Source organism: Salvelinus sp. IW2-2015, linkage group LG7 (assembly GCF_002910315.2).
Source record: "Salvelinus sp. IW2-2015 linkage group LG7, ASM291031v2, whole genome shotgun sequence".
In the NCBI taxonomy this organism is placed as follows: Eukaryota; Metazoa; Chordata; class Actinopteri; order Salmoniformes; family Salmonidae; genus Salvelinus; species Salvelinus sp. IW2-2015.
Genome location: NC_036847.1, coordinates 14096876 through 14115959, shown reverse-complemented (window position 1 = coordinate 14115959; position 19084 = coordinate 14096876). Strand labels below are relative to the sequence as shown.

The 19084-nt window shown below is 42.9% G+C and overlaps 1 protein-coding gene across 1 annotated transcript in view; it reads right to left on the bottom strand.

Annotated features, from left to right (window-relative positions):
* The window catches only part of LOC111966445 (inositol 1,4,5-trisphosphate-gated calcium channel ITPR3), a 45786-nt gene that overhangs the window by 15397 nt on the left and 11305 nt on the right, over positions 1–19084 (bottom strand). The window contains 33 exon segments of the mRNA XM_023991073.2: positions 54–174; positions 352–477; positions 557–682; positions 877–1128; positions 1452–1652; positions 1752–1874; positions 1989–2108; positions 4009–4083; positions 4188–4358; positions 4624–4789; positions 4881–4935; positions 5043–5163; positions 5305–5501; positions 5667–5811; positions 5981–6125; positions 6230–6481; positions 6652–6840; positions 6965–7084; positions 7169–7341; positions 7475–7636; positions 8188–8329; positions 8549–8709; positions 8787–8886; positions 9047–9186; positions 9291–9350; positions 9465–9560; positions 9714–9860; positions 10011–10094; positions 10449–10547; positions 11644–11802; positions 13470–13556; positions 13651–13772; positions 16475–16545. Of these exon segments, the coding sequence (XP_023846841.1) occupies positions 54–174; positions 352–477; positions 557–682; positions 877–1128; positions 1452–1652; positions 1752–1874; positions 1989–2108; positions 4009–4083; positions 4188–4358; positions 4624–4789; positions 4881–4935; positions 5043–5163; positions 5305–5501; positions 5667–5811; positions 5981–6125; positions 6230–6481; positions 6652–6840; positions 6965–7084; positions 7169–7341; positions 7475–7636; positions 8188–8329; positions 8549–8709; positions 8787–8886; positions 9047–9186; positions 9291–9350; positions 9465–9560; positions 9714–9860; positions 10011–10094; positions 10449–10547; positions 11644–11802; positions 13470–13556; positions 13651–13772; positions 16475–16545 (4508 nt within the window).

The window sequence follows — 19084 nt, the reverse complement described above, 5'->3', positions numbered from 1 at the left end:
TGTGTGGCTCTAAATGTAGCCCACCTCTGGGCCCTGCAGTAGGCCTGTTTTACCTGTCATAGCCAGGGTGCGGATGCAGGTCTCCACCAGGCCTCTGTGTTGCTGCTGCAGCCAGGGACAGTCCAGCAGACGCATGCTAGACTGGAGCAGCTGTGTTACTATGGTGTGGTGGGTCTGGTTACAAGCACAGAGGAAGGAGAATCACATGACGTGAATTCATGACATGTTAAATGACTACACAAATACTGTCAGACACAATACAAACAAAAACACACACTCTACTAAACAGTGCATTACAGTAAACGTTATATCAAAGCCTCGGAGTAGGCAGTAGCATCAGAGCTGACTGACCTGTAGAGAGGTGCTGTTTTCAGAGAAGGGGGAGCTGAAGAAGGCATTGATGGTATCAAACACCACGTTGATGATGTACTTCTCCAGGATAGGGTCAGTCAGACGCTTCTCTCTCTTGTTACACACCTAGAGGGAAAAGAGAGAGGTTAGAGATGATGAAACTTGTGGGTGAGAGTGGTCCCACTGATTGGGGAGTGAGACTTACCCTGGCCATGTCCACAGTGAAGTCCTCAAACAGTTTCCAGATGTGATTGCTGGTGTAAATCTCCTTCATCTCTACCTCTGTATCTACGTAGCAGTGGTTCACAAAGTTCACGTAGGCAACCTTCACCTGAGGACCACAAGGGTAAACATGAACACACACACACACAGCTGGCTCAGGCCTCTGTACATTTTGTAATGATAAAGGTTTCCATTACCTTTGCAGTTGTATGTCTGCATATCATTGCATGCTGCTGTGGTTTTTCGAACTGAGGACGACGTAGGCTACTAACTAATTGTATACTTGCTCCATTTCAGACATACCTCTGTGATGCAGTCCTCGTGTGTGACCACTCTCACCACGTCCTCTAGGGGCAGCAGTGAGGTACATTTGATCTCTGTGTAAACGTTCTTGCCCTCAGCGCAGGCAGATAGCAGCTCCACCAGAGAGATGTGGTAGCGCAGGGGGCTGTGCTCCTGAACCCCCTCCCTGGACTCTGCCATCAGCTCCAGCATGGTGGCAAATGATGCCTTGTCATTATAAAACACCACCACATCCTCACCGGCGTTGGTTAACTAGAGGGGAGACAACCACACCGTGTGAGAGGAACAATTACATCATTATCGATGTGATTGATGTGGCTGGATGTGGTTCATCTGTTATTTTAGCAGCGTTTCAGACAAACTTTGGATTGTAAAACAGACTACACAAGATAAACATGGAAAAAAACTTCTGCATTATTTACAACTTTTACAGGTTGATTCCATACCAATTAAAAAGTCAGGGTTAACAATGGGTTGATTCCATACCAATTAAAAAGTCAGGGTTAACAATGGGTTGATTCCATACCAATTAAAAAGTCAGGGTTAACAATGGGTTGTGGGGGAAGGTCCCTTACCTCAGTCATGATCATGTCCTGACACTTCTTCACATACTTCCCCTCGGCCTTGATGATGGTGTGCAGGAAGTTGAGGTACTGGACATGGCGTCCGTGAGTGGCCAGGCAGTGGATGAAGTGCTGCAGCACGTTCTCACTGATCTCTGTACACAGCTGGTAGTTATTGCTGAAGATGTGCTGCACTGTCTCTGCCTCCATGAGCTGGGGGGGGGGGGTGGGGGGCGACGACATAATTATGCCTGATGAAAACAGGACGGATGCAAGTAGTAAAGGCAATAAAAGCAGTGTGAATTCACTCACTCCTGGGTTGAGAAAGAGACTGAGGTTCTTATGGAGGAGCATCTGGTTCTCCAGGTTCCCCATGCAGAACTTCTGCAGGAACAGGTGAGTGCACTTGATGATCCCCTGCATCTTGGTGTCATGCTGAGAACCAGGAAAGTGCGTGAGAGAGAGCGAGACAGCGAGGTAACGTTAGTCCAATACTATGTGTTTGGTTGTCAGAGTGGGGGTAAGGCACAGCTCACGTACATCCCTCACCTGATCGTATGACACTTGCAGCAGGTCCAGCATCACTTTATGGGCTCCCATGTTCTTCAGGAGTCTCTGCTGTTTCTTCCACACACCCGAGCTGCACATCTTATTCAGACGCTCCAAGATCTGGGGTAAAGAGAATGTCTTCAGAAATACGGCCAAACACTACTCAACAGTGTAGTATTATTGATTTTCTATTGTACATATGTTATGGTAGAGTTGTGTCTAATAATTGGACCCCAGGAAGAGTAGAGGATCTGGAATAATATACACACACACACACATATATATATATATATATACATATATATATAGTTGAAGTCAGAGGTTTACATACACCTTAGCCAAATACATTTAAACTCAGTTTTTCACAATTCCTGACATTTAATCCTAATAAAAATTCCCTGTCTTAGGTCAGTTAGGATCACCACCTTAATTTAAGAATGTGAAATGTCAGAATAATAGTAGAGAATGATTTATTTCAGCTTTCATTTCTTTCATCACATTCTCAGTGGGTCAGAAGTTTACATACACTCAATTAGTATTTGGTAGCATTGCCTTTAAATGGTTTAACATGGGTCAAACATTTCAGGTAGGCCTCCACAAGCTTCCCACAATAAGTTGGGTGAATTTTGGCCCATTCCTCCTGACAGAGCTGGTGTAACTGATTCAGGTTTGTATGCCTCCTTGCTCACACACGCACACAAATTTTCTATGGGATTGAGGTCAGGGCTTTGTGATGGCCACTCCAATACCTTGACTGTGTTGTACTTAAGCCATTTTGCCACAAATTCGGAAGTATGCTTGGGGTCATTGTCCATTTGGAAGACCCATTTGCGACCAAGCTTTAACTTCCTGACTGATGTCTTGAGATGTTGCTTCAATATATCAACATCATTTTCCTTCCTCAAGATGCCATCTATTTTGTGAAGTGCATAAGTCCCTCTTGCAGCAAAGCACCCCCACAAAATTATGCTGCCGCCACCCTCGAGCTTCACGGTTGGGATGGTGTTCTTCGGCTTGCAAGCCTCCCCCTTTTTCCTCCAAACATAACGATGGTCATTATGGCCAAACAGTTATAMTTTTGTTTCATCAGACCAGAGGACATTTCTCCAAAAAGTACYATCTTTGTCCCCATGTGCAGTTGCAAACCGTAGTCTGGCTTTTTTACGGCTGTTTTGGAACAGTGGCTTCTTCCTTGCTGAGCGGCCTTTCAGGTTATGTCAATATAGGACTCGTTTTACTGTGGATATAGATACTTTTGTACCCGTTTCCTCCAGCATCTTCACAAGGTTATTTGCTGTTGTTCTGGGATTGATTTGCACTTTTTGCACCAAAGTACATTCATCTCTAGGAGACAGAACGCGTCTCCTTCCTGAGCGGTATGATAGCTGCGTGGTCCCATGGTGTTTATACTTGCGTACTATTGTTTGTACAGGTGAACGTGGTACCTTTAGGCATTTGGAAATTGCTCCCAAGAATGAACCASACTTGTGGAGGTCTACAATTTTTTTTTCTGAGGTCTTGGCTGATTTCTTTTGATTTTCCCATGATGTCAAGCAAAGAAGCACTGATTTTGAAGGTAGGCCTTGAAATACATKCACAGGTARACCTCCAATTGACTKAAATGATGTCAATTAGCCTATCAGAAGCTTCTAYAGCCTTGACATAATTTTCTGGAATTTTCCAAGCTGCTTAAAGGCACAGTCAACTTWGTGTATGTAAACTTCTGACCCACTGGAATTGTGWTCCAATGAATTATAAGTGAAATAATCTGTCTGTAAACAATTGTTGGAAAAATTACTTGTGTCATGCACAAAGTAGATGTCCTAACCGACTTGCCAAAACTATAGTTTGTTAACAAGAAATGTGTGGAGTGGTTGAAAAWCGAGTTTTAATGACTCCAACCTAAGTGTATGTAAACTTCCGACTTCAACTGTATATATATATATATGTAAACAGTGACTATGGGACATGCTAGCAGGATAAAGGAAAAAGTGACATGTCAATGGACACCAAAACACACATCTTTAACTTTCTGGTAGTTCTCATTGCTCTTATCCGACTTCTCTTTTTTGGGGGTCYCAACCTCTGAGGACATCTAAAAGGAAATCAGAAGTACAATTAGTGAGAAGTAGTTTGTAGCTACTACATGTTATTACACACTTTCTTATCATAGATGGAGAAGACGTATCTCGCCCTCACCTCTACATTCTCTTTTTTGTCCTTCTTGTCTTTCTTCCCCTCCCCTCCTCCAGAGCTYCTCTTCTTGTCCACCCAGAGCTCAGACTTCTCCACCATGGTGCGGAGACGGTCAAGGTCGCTTTTTATCAGCTTGTAGTTATCAACATCCTGGCCCGAGATCAGCAACTGGACCTGAGGACAACATGGAGACAGAGAGAGTGTGTCAGAGAGACGGTGATTGAGAGACCAGAAAATAACATAGATATAAATAATATATATATAGATACTGTATAAGAAAGGGAATAGCAGATACGGTACCAAGTTGGAGTGCAGGTCATTATTGACGGTACCAAGTTGGAGTGCAGGTCATTATTGACGGTACCAAGTTGGAGTGCAGGTCATTACTGGCCACACCTTTGTTTACCATCAGTGATTGCAGATAGTTGTGTCTCCTTACCTGTTTGAATGTGTGCAGCACCTCCTGTCTCTGGCTGAAGTGTTTGAAGAGCAGCTGTAGAGCTCCAGAGACCAGAGGAGGGTAGTCGTGCATGGAGAGATGGATCAGCACCCTCAGGAACATACGACCTCCCTCATCATCCACCTCCAGAATACTGTTCCCCTTCCTGACAGGAGGACACAGGTTATCATAACAACACACTGGGGCAAAATCATAACATATGCTGGTACGGGTCTACAGTGCTGTACTGAACCTACCCCACACCAAACATGGCCTCCGCCTGCTCTCCTATGTGCTGCAGGTTGATGGTGGCTGTTGAAAGAGAGTTAAGAATGTTATGTATTTAGATGGAGAGATGAATACTGTATAAGGCATGGTTAGTGGAGAGCAATGGGTCCCTCAAATGGGCACTGCACTACCTGCTTGCTCCATTGATGTAGTAGCATCGGCATCTGCCATGGGATAAACATCAACAAACTCTTTCTTGAAGACAGAAAGCAGGAAGGAGAGCCGATAGTCCAGGCGGACATTCAGGATAAACTGCATATCAACAAGAGATAAAGAACAGCACTTAGCATAAAAGGGATACTTGAACGGCTCTAATTTTTCACAAGCGTAAAACTCAACAGTGCCATGTCTGTATCATTTCATGAGACGTGCTGGGTTCTAGTGAGCTCTAACCTGCAGGATTTCCAGTATTTTCAGCTTGGTGTCCATGACAGTGACGTCCTGTTTGTCGATGCTGTCCTTACTGCGGTTCTGGCCCTCTGTGTTGGAAGCACTCCGGCCTGGACCGCCAAACATGGACTGTTTCCTGCTCAGTACCATGGTGGACATCATCTGGCCAACACCATGGATGGACCGCTTCATGTTCTTCCCTAACAGACAGAGTGGGAGTGGCATCATTACTACAATGGTGAAAATCATGAGGAAACCTGAATCTGAACGCCTGTTGTGCTGATTTGTTCTATAAAATGGTGCTGTGTGGTAGTTCTCTCATAATAAGGTTAAATGCAGAGTAGAGGTGTTTCTCATTCTCTTACCACTGCCATCGTCCTGGAACATGGGGTTGATGAGTGAAGGGTTAGGGATGCAGTCGATGATTCCCAGAAGGGTCCGTGTCAACCTCAGCAGCTCAAAGAAACTGTAGAAGCCAAAGTAGATGAGGTGTCTGGCCAGGCTCACCACCTGAGGGGACAAAACATTCTAGCAGTTATCATGCTATCGGGACTTCTCCGGGCCAAGTGGTAGAGAGCCAGAGAGTTCTTGTCTCAATACCAAATATAGGCAGCAGCGTTCTGGAGGTATTCACAGTATTCTAAGTAGAAATAGGAATGAGAAAAGAGAGAATTGATACCTCATAGGTCAGTTTGTTCTTTTCCTCGTCAGCGAAAGGCAAGTCATCATTGAGGACGTTGTTGAGGTACTCCTCCATGAACACCATGGTGTTGGCAAACTTGTTCTTCTTATTGTCTCGCGAGTCATCCATGTTGGAGTCATAACTGAGAAAGGGAAGAGATATAGAAGTATAGGAATACAACAAGCAGTTAGAATGCAATGACATTATGCGTAAAACCATATCTGGGAAAACTGTTTGAAGTCATACTCTTTAATTGTGATGGAGGTGGGGATCTCTGTCCAGAGACGGGCGAACTTGACGGGCGTGACCAGCTCCTGGGGGTCTCGGTCGACGTGCGCATGCAGCATCAGTCTGCAGAAAGAGGCGCGCAGGTCAAAGGGCAGTGTCTCGTCCATCATGCACAGGAAGATGAGCTCCACATCCAGCTGCTTGGAGATCTCATCTATGGCCAGGTACTGGCGGTCCAGACACATTCGTGCATACAGCTTCAGCTGGTACCTACCATAAAAAAAGAGAAATGTTCGACAATGAAGCATAGACAAAGCGTCATCGTGGTTTGAATATTTCAGATCAGTAGAACTTCCTTTTTAAACGAGGACTTGTGCACGACATTCCCATGTCTAGGAAATGAGAAGGATACTGATGTGACATCAGTGAGGAGTAAACACCTGTAGTATGTGAGCACGTTCTCGTCATGAGCGTTCCCCTGTCTGGCCTCCTGAGCTAGCTGTCTGATGCCCTTCTCTTGCTTCTCATTCGTCTTGTCAGTCCAGACTAGCCACACCTCATCATCGTCAGCATACTCCTCCATGCCCATGTATTCAGTGGCATTGGGAATCTCTTTGGGCACACGTCGTCTACATGGACAAACATAGGCACACACATTCAATCATGCATACACACACACACATACAGAGGCCATCYCATGTTTAGGTAAGTGTGTGGATGTGTGCAGTTTAGTAAAAAAGAAGTGCCACTCACTCAGTCTTTATGAGGATGTCTTGGTTTTTGGGATCCAGCACACACTTACAGATCAGCTCCTGAGTGACAGGAATGGCCACGTTGTTGGACACACACAGATCTGACAGGTAGTCCAGAAACCTGAGGGGAAGCAGGCCCATGTTTGAGATACAACAGTTTTGAATGTACATGGGTATTATTTAGTCAGGGGGTCACTCTCCTCACCTGGGTTCCCTGTTCTTGCGGACCAGGCTAACAAAGGTCTCCACCTCCGTCTTGGTGATGTGTTTCTCCAGCAGCTTGCGGTTGTTGTGCAGCAGAGCAGTGATGGTGTCCTCAGCCAGGATGTCATAGCCAATCTGAGACTGCATCACCCCGAACTGCTTGGCTATGTGCTCCTGATGGGGCAAAAGAGTGAGACTAATGTGTCTTGGAAGTAAAGAAGGCCCAGGGATCAATAATTCAGTTTGGATAAATGACAGAGGGACAGGAATATGGAAGGAAAAAAGTATGTGAGACAATGTGGTCTACCTGGTTCTTGCGGTAGTCTTCCTGTGAGTGTCGCAGTACCCGATAACAGAGACGGAACATGTACTGGTAGGGGGAATTCTTCTGGTCTGACAGCTCCTCCAATCGCAGCAATGGGCCCTCTGTCCCTTTATCTTTGAAAGGGGCCTTCAAGATCCCGAAGATCTTTGAAGGGACAAAAGAAGAGAACTATTCAAGGGAACATGTGACAATATGGATATAATGACAAGAAATGATGACCCTATATGTCATCATCAGTCTAATGCAGACCCGCTGGCTATTTTCTTTTCGGGGTGGAACTCAGTTGGAATAATAGAATACACAAAGCACAATTTTGAAATTTGCCTGTGCATCAGCAGTCACTCAATTAGCCCATGCCAGCAATTTATTTATTTATTAGTAAGTTAGTCTTGAGGCCAGCTATCTAAACTTGTAGTAAGCAAGGTTGAATTACCGACCGGGTTGGGGCCCATTGATCATCAGTTATCATATAAAAAACTGTTTGCCTTCACCCTATGGCAAAATGTGTAGAATTGCAYGAAATTAGCTGTAAAACTGKAATTTTTTCTCTCCGCCCCATGTCAAAATGAGTACAATTGCATGACATTTTTTTATAAAATGGCAACATTTTCTCTACGCCCCATGATGATTTCCGTTTTCAAAGTTGCCCATCCCTGGTCTAATGCAACCCAGATGTTTAAAGTGGGTCTTCTGACCTGTTTGAGGATGTTTTGTTCCCTCATGAGTTTCTGTCTCTCGCGGTTGGCCTTGGTCATCGCCACATCCAGGACGACCTGGCCGCTGTTGGGCGTGTCCACCACAAAGAACACCAGGTCCTCCAGCAGCTTAATGGCAAATCTGCAGGGTCAAACACAGGACACGGTCGGACACAGCTGTTACTGGTCTGGCACATTGGGTCTGGCCAGGGAACTATGCCATTGACTGGATTACAGTATAAGCTGTAAAACAGCTGGCTTTAATCAAGTATAACATAGAGCTCACAGGGGAAAAGTTAGGTTTATTAGAAGTAGTTTGATTTCATAGATTCATTTGGGGCCTTTTCTGCATATACTTTACCTTCTGTCATTGGGACTGATAAAGCCCTCATTGAACCTGTCCACTATTGTGCTCAACATGAAACTGGCATCATTGGCAAAGTCCAGATCCCGGATCTCCATCACTGGCACGGACACTATGGCAAATGCCTCCTTATCCTCCTTGGTAGGGCAGGTGCCCAGCTGAAACAAGGATATAACAGAAATACTGAGTCTGAATGAACTCAGTGTCACAGTAAATCAAGTGACATGGTTCTTACCATGAGCCGGATGGGTCTCTCCTCGTCGATATCTATGGGCACGTTGGTACTCTGGATCCATGTGTTGGTGCATAGGTGTCTGAGACGCACGTATGAATTCCTGAGAGGAAGWAAGTTTACAATAGAAAGCCAGTGAAACATACTGTAGGTCAAGTCTTTGCTTCTTTATAAATAGCTATATACAGTTGTATATACTGTATTGTACAGACTGTGCAGATGGGTTGAGGCCGATAGTGAGTTGAAGTGGTACAGTACAGTACCTTGGCACAAAGGAGTCTGTTTTCTGCAGAGTGGTGGGGTCTAGCTCAAACAAGGAGGCAATGTCATTCCCATGAGGCACAGCCACCAGCTTGTACTTTATCCTCTCACCCAACATCTTTAGTTTTCCTCTACTGTCCAGCTACAGAGGGCAGGGGTCAAGGGTTAGAGTTTAGCACATTGACTGTCATGTGTTAGATTAACTAGACAGAAGTACTGGGAGGTCCAAAAAAAAAGGATGCGTACCGTATCTTCACTCGCCGAAGTCTGGATTTCAACGCTGTCACCTTTATAACCCGGATTTTCCTAAAGCAACCACAAACACATGTACTCTAAAATGACTCTGCATCAATACTGCCCGTGTGATAACCAGAGCACTGTGGTGACCAATATCCATGGTCCAATACTTGATCATGTTACCTCAGCGGCAAGATAGTTCCCTGTGGCAAGGTGTTTAAAGCGATACAGACTGTTCCAGTGTCCGGCCCCTCCTCGACATGGATCATGATGCACCACCTTGGAACACATCACACCATCAAAACAAACCTCAATCGTCATACCTTAGGCCATTTAGCTGCTGTACAACAGAGCATATCAAAACTGTACTAGGATTCAAAAACGGCAAGTAAGTGTGTGTGCGTGGGCTTGGGTGCCCGTGCGTGTACCAACCTCCACTTCCCACAGGGCATTGGAGCTGGTGGCAGAGGTAGCAGACTGGCGCAGGGTGGTACGGAGGAACACATGCAGCTTGACCTTGTACTCATCACAGGTCAGGAACTTCTCCTGCTCCGCATGGAACAACCGCACTACATCCCCCTGACCAGACACACCAGCAGAGATATCAAATCATCTGAAGCTTGAGGTTAGAATGCTATTATTGTGTTAGGGTTGGAAAGTGAAGACGAATCAATTACAATGATACAAATAGTGACAGTAATATACACACGAATGTTAAAGGAGACTTACTCCTTTCAAGACTTCATCCTTGTGGTCACTGAACATCATGAACAGGTTGATTTTCCAGCTAGTGTTGCAGTTCACAGAGTTAACCTGCAGGGGGACACACCTATACGTCAGCTTCAGCATAGCACACCTGTTCCCACTAGATGGGTAAGCTGCTAAGTCAAAACTCGCCATATCGTCAAAGTGTACGAAAACAAAAATGAAGCTTTTTGGTCTTGATTTAAGGTTAGGGTTAGCCATAAGATTAGCAGTGTGGTTAAGGTTAGGGTTAAAATCCGATTTTAAGAAGACAAATTGTAGGAATAGGTGGGGCTTATCATCATTGCTGGCAGTAACAACCGTTGGTTCTTCGCAATTGGGAAGTAACACAGTCAGAAGCCTCACTCTCCCAGACAGATTCAGTCATGGATTAATCATAGAGTGTGGGTATGACTCTCTTACCTCTTTGCATCCAGTGTGGTCAGAGAGCTCATAGTTACTGGCATGTAGGGGCTGGCCTGCATTCACTGGGTTCAGGATCACCTTATCTCCTACCACTACCTGCAGAAGAACACAGAAATAAGCACAACAACAATTCCACAAGAATTCAAGTTGCAATAAGCAGTTGAAACAATAATGCCTTGTCCCCAGCTGAGGGATGGGGTTGGAGAAATGTGCAATGGATGCATGGATTGACCATCCATGATATCAAACTTATAGATTTAACCATGTTTTGAGGCTATATAGTGTTTGTTTATATTTACATTGTTTACAAACATTGGAGTTGATTTAAGCTTATATTTTGGGTTCTGATAATATACGACAGTTGAAGTAAGCTCATGAGGCATTTATAAGTTATGTTCTTCAAGAATCAAAGGGTAAATATCATTAATTTATAAGTAAAACAAATTATGGATATAGCAACTGCAGATTGCCCCTATAGATTGTCTGAGATTTGTGAGTTTGCATGTGTTAGTGAATGTGTGTATGCAGTGGTGTTAAGTACTTAAGTAGTACTTTAAAGTATTTTTACTTAAGTCGTTGTTTGGGGTATCTGTACTTTATTTTACTATTTATATTTCTGCCAACTTTTACTTCACTACATTCCTAAAGAAAATAATGTACTTTTTATTCCATACATTTTCCCTGACACCCAAAAGTACTCTACATTTTGAATGCTTATCAGGACAGGAAAATGATCTAATTCACACACTTATCAAGAGAACATCCCTGGTCATCCCTGCTGCCTCTGATCTGGCGGACTCACTAAATACACATGCTTGGTTTGTAAATTATGTCTGAGTGGTGGAGTGTAGCCCTGGCTATCCATCAATAAAAATAAATAATTGTGCCGTCTGGTTTGCTTAATATAAGGAATATGAAATMATTTATACTTTTACGTTTGATACTTAAGTACATTTGAGCAATTCCATTTACATTTTATACTTAAGTATATTAAACCAAATACTTTTAGACCTTTACTCAAATAGTATTTTACTGGGTGACTCACTTTTACTTGAGTCATTTTCTATTAAGGTAACTTTACTTTTACTCAAGTATGACAATTGAGTACTTTTCCCACCCCTGTGTGTATGTGATTGAACGCAACTGCGCATGTCAGTTGAGTCTGTGCAGTAATACGAGTTAGGTAAGTTACATTGTCTCCGTTGGCCCGTAGCTTCCAGAAGGGTTGGATGAACATCCAGGAGCCCTCATTCCCCGTCCCGTCCAGGGTGACGCGCATGGCATTCTTCTCCAGCAGGGCAGGCAGACGCTTATTCACAGTCAGGTATTTATTACTCTTCATATGCAGCAGCTGTCAGCCAGGGCAGATCACACACGCAGAAAAACAGGCCACTGTTAAACCTCGCTCACTTTCATATTGTGTCTGTGATACTGTGCTGTTATGATGGAAGCTAGAATAGCTCACTATCCCATTCAGGAATGGGAACCAGCCAGCCAGAAAGGGAACCACTTAAGAACGGCTGAATGACCAAGATGAATAGTACTAAAACCATGTATCAACAGACAGGATCACCCTGCTGTTGTCATTCAGAGATTAGTATGTTCTACAGACAGTGCATTTCTCTCATTTCAATGGGAGAGAGTGAATGGGAAATAGCATATCTTTCTTTCACTAAAGCTTATGCTAAGAGGATATGAAGGAGAATAAAGGAGTGGGAGAGACCTGGGGAAGCTATGCAGTAAGACTTACTTCCTGGAAGATAAAGTGACGTCACTAGATGAGTTGTACTGTATTGTATGCTTGTCATTGGTGTGATGTGTGCACTTGCACAGCCATTAACAGATTACAGCTATTGATCTCCTGAGAGAGCGCGACACCCACTTTGTCTACAAACCCTCCCCTCCGTCTCCCACCTCAGCCTGTCCGAATCAGGAGGAACGCCACACTACACAGTCACAAGGAACCACACCTATAATGTCTGCCCAGATAAGAGAGGGCTCTTAACATTAACCCTTAACTTTATGTCCCATGTTTCTGTAAGTGCACAGCCCTTTATGTTTGTGTGAAGATAAGGCTTCAGAGTCAATATTGACCAGGTGCAGGTCCAGTGAGTGGGAATCCTGGCCCCTAGACCTCAGTCAATACATCCATTTCTCATGCGATATTGAACACGGTTCTGTGCATTTTCCTGTGAATCATTAAACCTATTTTCTTTATTGCGCCTTCGGTGATGAAAACAGGGGCTAGAGACCTGATGATGACTATCAACTGTAGCATATCTATGAAATTAACAAAACTCTCAAATATGTTATCATTCAAGTTCAGACAAATATTATTGTTCTTGGTTTAACACAGACTAGTGCTATATATGCAGTAATCTAGGCTATGCTACATAGGCATTTCATGTGAAATGCCCAGCGGCAGGTATTACTGGAAAACCTGTGCAGTCTTCTCTCTCAACACTTAGGATCTCTTTTGAATATGAACACACCTAGAGGAAAATCTGACTTCACCTGGCAATGGTAATGACAACCTGACACACTGACTGTCTAGGTTTCCATACCGGAGTGACATGCAGAAACAAGCCGTTATGGACCCGTTTTAAGAGTCATGATGAGGAAGATTTGATTGTGAATCACCTGACTGACTATCACACCAATCCCTGTAACTCGGGGTCAATAACTCCCCTTAGTGAGTGATGCTGCATACTTAATGTATTAAAACACAGATGTTCTGGGAACCATCCCTGATTGATACTGTGCAGGTGTGCTCAAACCTCAATACTTTACCAGACCCATTCTGTTTTGTGCTCTGCAGACCCTTCACACTCAGAATGTGCCGGGGTGCTCAAGCTTCCCCTCGGGTACAAGACCAGCCATTCATTGACAGTGGCCTAATCCCATGACATCACAACAGAGTTACAGTAATTCCATTCACCAAAGTAGGGAGAAGCGTAAGCTGTTGAACACCTGAGGGTCTGCTTACCTAAACAGTGCTGCTGGGAACTCAAACCTTACCTGAATGACAGTGCCATATTTTACTACATCTCCGTGGACTTTCTTGTTTTCGGTCTCATTCTGTTTCTGCTCCAGGTTAGAGGCATGCTGTGGAGAACAAGGACAAGGTTACATCAGTTTCAGTGTTAGTCCAGTGTACTGCATCTAACCAAGTGGTATGATCCTTGGTAGTATCTTTTACCTGTAGTTTCTGAAGTAGCACAACATCAGCGATCTTGTCCTTCTCGTGCTTGGCCTGCTTGGCTTTCCAGAACTGTTTCTGTGCAGAGTAACGGTTCATGGGACACACTTTGAAGAGGCAGTCTGAGACAAGAGAGTGGGTTCAAGGGTCAAGACTGCTATTCAGGGGACTGGTGAGTATTCAATGTAATAGCTGTTTTGGTTTCAAACTTAAATACCTGTATTATGGGGGGGAGAGCTAGTGGTGAACTTATCGCAGATTGATTACTATCCCAAGATGGCTGCCATTATACCAAACATCTACTTTTTTTATAGTAAAGATGTGCTGGTTCACTGTCTGAGCAAGTATATATCGCTTCCACATAAAAAGCATAATGTTAAATGTTAAAAAGCGGTTAGTAACTTGCTCCACACCCACCATAGGGGAGAGTGGATCTGGGCGTCTGGTCAATATTTTACTTCCTATCCTCAGAGGGATATCCTGTTTTTAAAGGAGCCTAATACTGGAGATGAAGGGCTTTATCAGCTGGCTGTCTGTGTGCCTTGTGAGTACAGTACAGTAGTTGTTATCTGCCACACAGGCCTGACAGGAAGCTTCTACAGCCACCAAAATGGCAAACATCTTTAAAAATGTCAATGTCACTCATCCTTCTGCAAATATTGAAATTGCTTCTTTGGTACAGTCAATGTGTGGCAGGATAAATCTTTATATAGGGAAATCATGCAAACAGCTGACAATACTATTCATATAAAACCATTACATGGGAAACAATTAGAGTGTAATTAGACTATGACACAGTTGTTGAGACTTATGGGTCAACATACTTTTTCACATGACTGTAAATGTAAGTACACCCTTTGGAAAGTGTTATTTTTTTGGACATATTTGGACACATGGATATTTGAGCTGAATTCCAACCACATTCATTGATAAAGGTAAACCAATTTAACAAATCACACAAAAAAATACTTTGAAAATGTTATGCAATTAAAATAAACAAAAATGCTATTTCCTTATGCAGAAAAAAAAAAGTACACCCCTACCATCACCTAAAATGGCTAAAATTAGGATCAGGTACACCAAAACAGGTGCAAATGATTAGGAAATCATTATAGAGTACCTTGGGAGGGTCTAGCCTTCCATTATGGTTTGTTATTAACCATATGGGTGAATGGTAACACATCATGCAAAGATCAAAATACCTATCCGAGGCCCTCAGAAGAAAAATMATTGATGCCTGTGAGTCTGGGAGCGGTTACAAATCCACTTCCAAGCAATTCGAAGTGCATTGTTCCACTGTCCGACGGATCATCTACAAATGGAGAAAATTCCAGACCACTGGCAATCTACCTAGGACATAGAAGTCTCTAAGAASCCCAGGGTAACATCAAGGGATCTACAGGCCTCTCTTYCCACAATCAATGTCAAAGTACATGAATCAACTGTTGGAAAGAGACTGCACGAAGTTGGCCTACGTMGGAGGTCAGGAAGGAAGAAGCCTCTGCTCTCAAAAACAATATCAAGACAAGACCGACGTTTCCCAGACAACACCTGGGTAAAGACCAAAACTACTGGAACAATGTGCTCTGGACAGATGAGACAAAGGTGGAGTTGTTTGGTCGCAATGCCAGACGCCATGTTTGACGAAAATGAAACACTGCCTTTGAACAGAAGAACCTCATACCAACCGTAAAGCATGGAGGCGGTGGCATTATGGTTTGGGGCTGCTTTGCTGCCTGAGGGCCTAGCCAACTTGCCATCATTTAGTCAACCGTGAATTCCATATTGTACCAGAGAATTGTTGAGGAGAATGTGAGGCCATCTGTCAAAAAGCTGAAGCTGAACCGAACATGGATCTTGCAACAGGACAATGATCCAAAACACACAAGCAACGCTACAACAGAATGGCTCAAAAAGAAGAAATGGAGGATTATGGAATGGCKGAGTCAAAGCCAAGATCTCAATCGTGTCAAAATGCTGTGGGGGGACTTGAAACGGGCAGTGCATACAATAAATCCCTCAAACATTACACAGTTGAGGCAGTACTGTAAAGAAGAGTGGGATTTTTTTTTATCCCAGTCAATATAAGAGCCTGATAGACAGTTACAAGAAACAGCTACATTAAGTTATTTAAGCCAAAGGGGGCAACACCAGCTATTGAAGCTAGGGGTGTACTTATTTTCCCCCGCACTATAGAATTGCATTTCTGTTGATTTTGATGAATGAATGATTGCAAAGTATMATCTTTCAGTTTCATTTGTTAAAGTAGGTTACCTTTATCTGTCAATAGTGTTGAAGCGATGATTACATATCCATCTGTCCAAATATTTACAAAACAATACAACTTTCTAGGGAGTGAACTTACTTTTTCATTAGACTGTATGTAGATCGTCAACATTTCTGTTTAAACTAAGATCCAAGAGCAGGATATCAAATGAACCTTTGATCAGAAATGCTCTGAATGTGTGTTACTCGAGGGATGGATGAGAGGAAAGTGCGGGTTCCAGCCCCCTTCAGAGGCCAGCCAGTGGAAAATGTTCTGGGTGTTTGGCTGCTCTCTGACTTGGAGTCTGTTCTCTCTGGTGCCAATATCAGGCAGAGTGGGCAGAGAACAGTACATTCCCCATATGTCACAGTCATTGACAGACAGAGGCATAAAGCAGACACACAATAACATGCATAGCATGGGCAATCACTCACAAACACACAGGGAAGTATACATGCACGCACACACATACATGCCACTCTGACAAAGACACACACACAAGCACCCGCATACACTTTACGTTGTAGGCATAAATAAATCATTTAATACTCATCTAACCTCTGAACTTCTTGGGGGGATAGTCCAGGTCCCCTGCAGCTGGTTCTACCACACATCGGTCATCCACCAACCTAGGGAGAAAAACAACACAATGCAGATCATATATCAACATTTACAGTCAAATAATTGCACTGCAGTGTTTGTATACAGCCCTCAAATTCAAATCTGGACCTTGAAGACAATTCCATTGCTTTGTTTCATACTACCCCTCTAATCAAGGACMGAATTAGACCAGGGACACCAGGTGGGTACAATGAAATAGCAGGTAGAACAGAAACCGGACCTCGTAGGGTACGATTTGAATACTCCTGGTATACATATGGCAACATATGCAGTGTTTCCCCTAGAGTTTGTTTTCAGCAGTGGTGGCAAGGGTGGGACATTTCTACTACCGTTAGCGCAATGACATGCTAGCTGTTCCTACAGACTTCTAGTAATTGAGCCAATGACTTTCCTTTTTTAAAGCACATCTCAGCAGAAATATATACATATGAAAAAGATCACATCACACTTTTTGCAGCGGTGGCAACAATTTAGCAGCGGCGGCCCACCACTGCTAAATGAATATAGGAGAAACACCGATATGGCAGAACAAATACCATGACACTAATTCCCCCATGCAGAAACCATCTACATTGATTTCCACTTGGATTTGCTCCATGTCTCATTATGGTCTGACTTAAGCAGCTATTTATTATGAGCCACTGTGAGTGTCAGTGACATAGGGTTGCATTGTAATGAAGATCATCAGATCCTTAAACTCTACATGAACAGAGTGCAGAGTGAATAGCATAAACATGTTGATTTAATATACACAGAAAAAAATAGATCTATTTGTCTCAAATGGTCTCGTTGGAATTATTTTTATCTATGGAACAAACAGTGCCTTCAGACCCCTTCACTTTTTCCACACTTTGTTGTGTTACAGCCTGAATAAAACATTTATTACATTTAGATTTTGTGTCACTGGCTTACACACAATACCCAATAATGTCAAAGTGGAATTATGTTTTTGGAATACTTACAAATTAATAAAAAAGGAAAAGCTGAAATGTCTTGAGTCAATAAGTATTGAACCCCTTTGTTATGGCAAGGCTAAATGAGGACAGGAGTAAAAATGTGACATAAGTTGCATGGACTCACTCTCTGTGCAATAATGGTGTTTAACATTATTTGTTTTATGACTACCTCATCTGTGCCCACATTTACAATTATCTTTAATTAAGGTCCCTCAGCTGAGCAGTGAATTTCAAACAGATTCAACCACAAGGAGGTTTTCCAATGCCTTGCAAAGAAGTGCACCTATTGGTAGATATATATAGATTTTTAAATCACATTCAACATTCCTTTAAGCATGGCAAAGTTATTAATTACACTTTGGATGGTATATCAACACACCCAGTCACTACAAAGATACAGGCGTCCTTCCTAACTCGGTTGCCGGAGAGTTAGGAAGCCGCTCAGGGATTTCACCATGAGTCCAATGGTGACTTTAAAACAGTTACAGAGTTGAATGGCTGTGATAGGAGAAAACTGAGGATGGATCAACAACATTATAGTTACTTCACAATATTAACCTTAATGACAGAGTGAAAAGAAGGAAGCCTTTCACAGAATAAAAATATTACAAAACATGCATCCTGTTTGCAGTAAGGCACTAAAGAAAACTGCAAAAAAGTTGTCTAAGAAATAAACTTTATGTTCTGAATACAAAGRGTTATGTTTGGGGCAAATCCAACACATCACCGAGTACCACTCTTCATATTTTCAAGCATAGTCGTGGTTGCATCATGTTATGGGTATGCTTGTCATTGGCAAGGACTAGGGAGTTTCTTTTTAGGATAAGAGGCTTTTTAATCATATCTGTAAGGTCCCTCAGCCAAGCAATGAATTTCAAACATAGATTCAACCACAAAGACCAGGGAGGTTTTCCAATGCCTTGCAAAGAAGGGCACCTATTGGTAGATGGGTAAAAATAAATGACAGAGTGAAAAGGAAGCCTGTAAAGAATAAAATATTTTCCAAAACATACATCCTGTTTGCAATAAGGCACTAAGGTAAAAGTGCAAAACAATGTGGTAAAGAAATGACATTTATATCCAGAATACAAAATGTTATGTTTGGGGCAAATCCAACACAACACATCAGCGAGTACCACTACCCACATTTTCAAACATGGTGGTGGCTGCATCATGTTATGGGTATGCTTGTCATCGGCAAGGACTAGAGAGTTTTTTTTTAGGATAAAAATAAATGGAATAGAGCTAAGCACTGGCAAAATCCTAGAGGAAAACCTAGTTCAGTCTGCTTTCCAACAGACACTGGGAGACAAATTCACCTTTCAGCAGGACAATAACTTAAAACACAACGCCAAATATTAACTGGAGTTGCTTAGCAAGATGACATTGAATGTTCCTGAATGGCCTAGTTAAAGTTTTGACTATGGCAAGACTTGAAAATGGCTGTCTAGCAATGATCAACAACCAACTTGGCAGAGCTGAAGAATTTTTWAAGAATAATGTGCAATTTTTGTACAATCCAGGTGTGCAAAGCTCTTAGAGACTTACCTAGAAAGACTCACAGTTGCCAAAGGTGATTCTAACATGTATT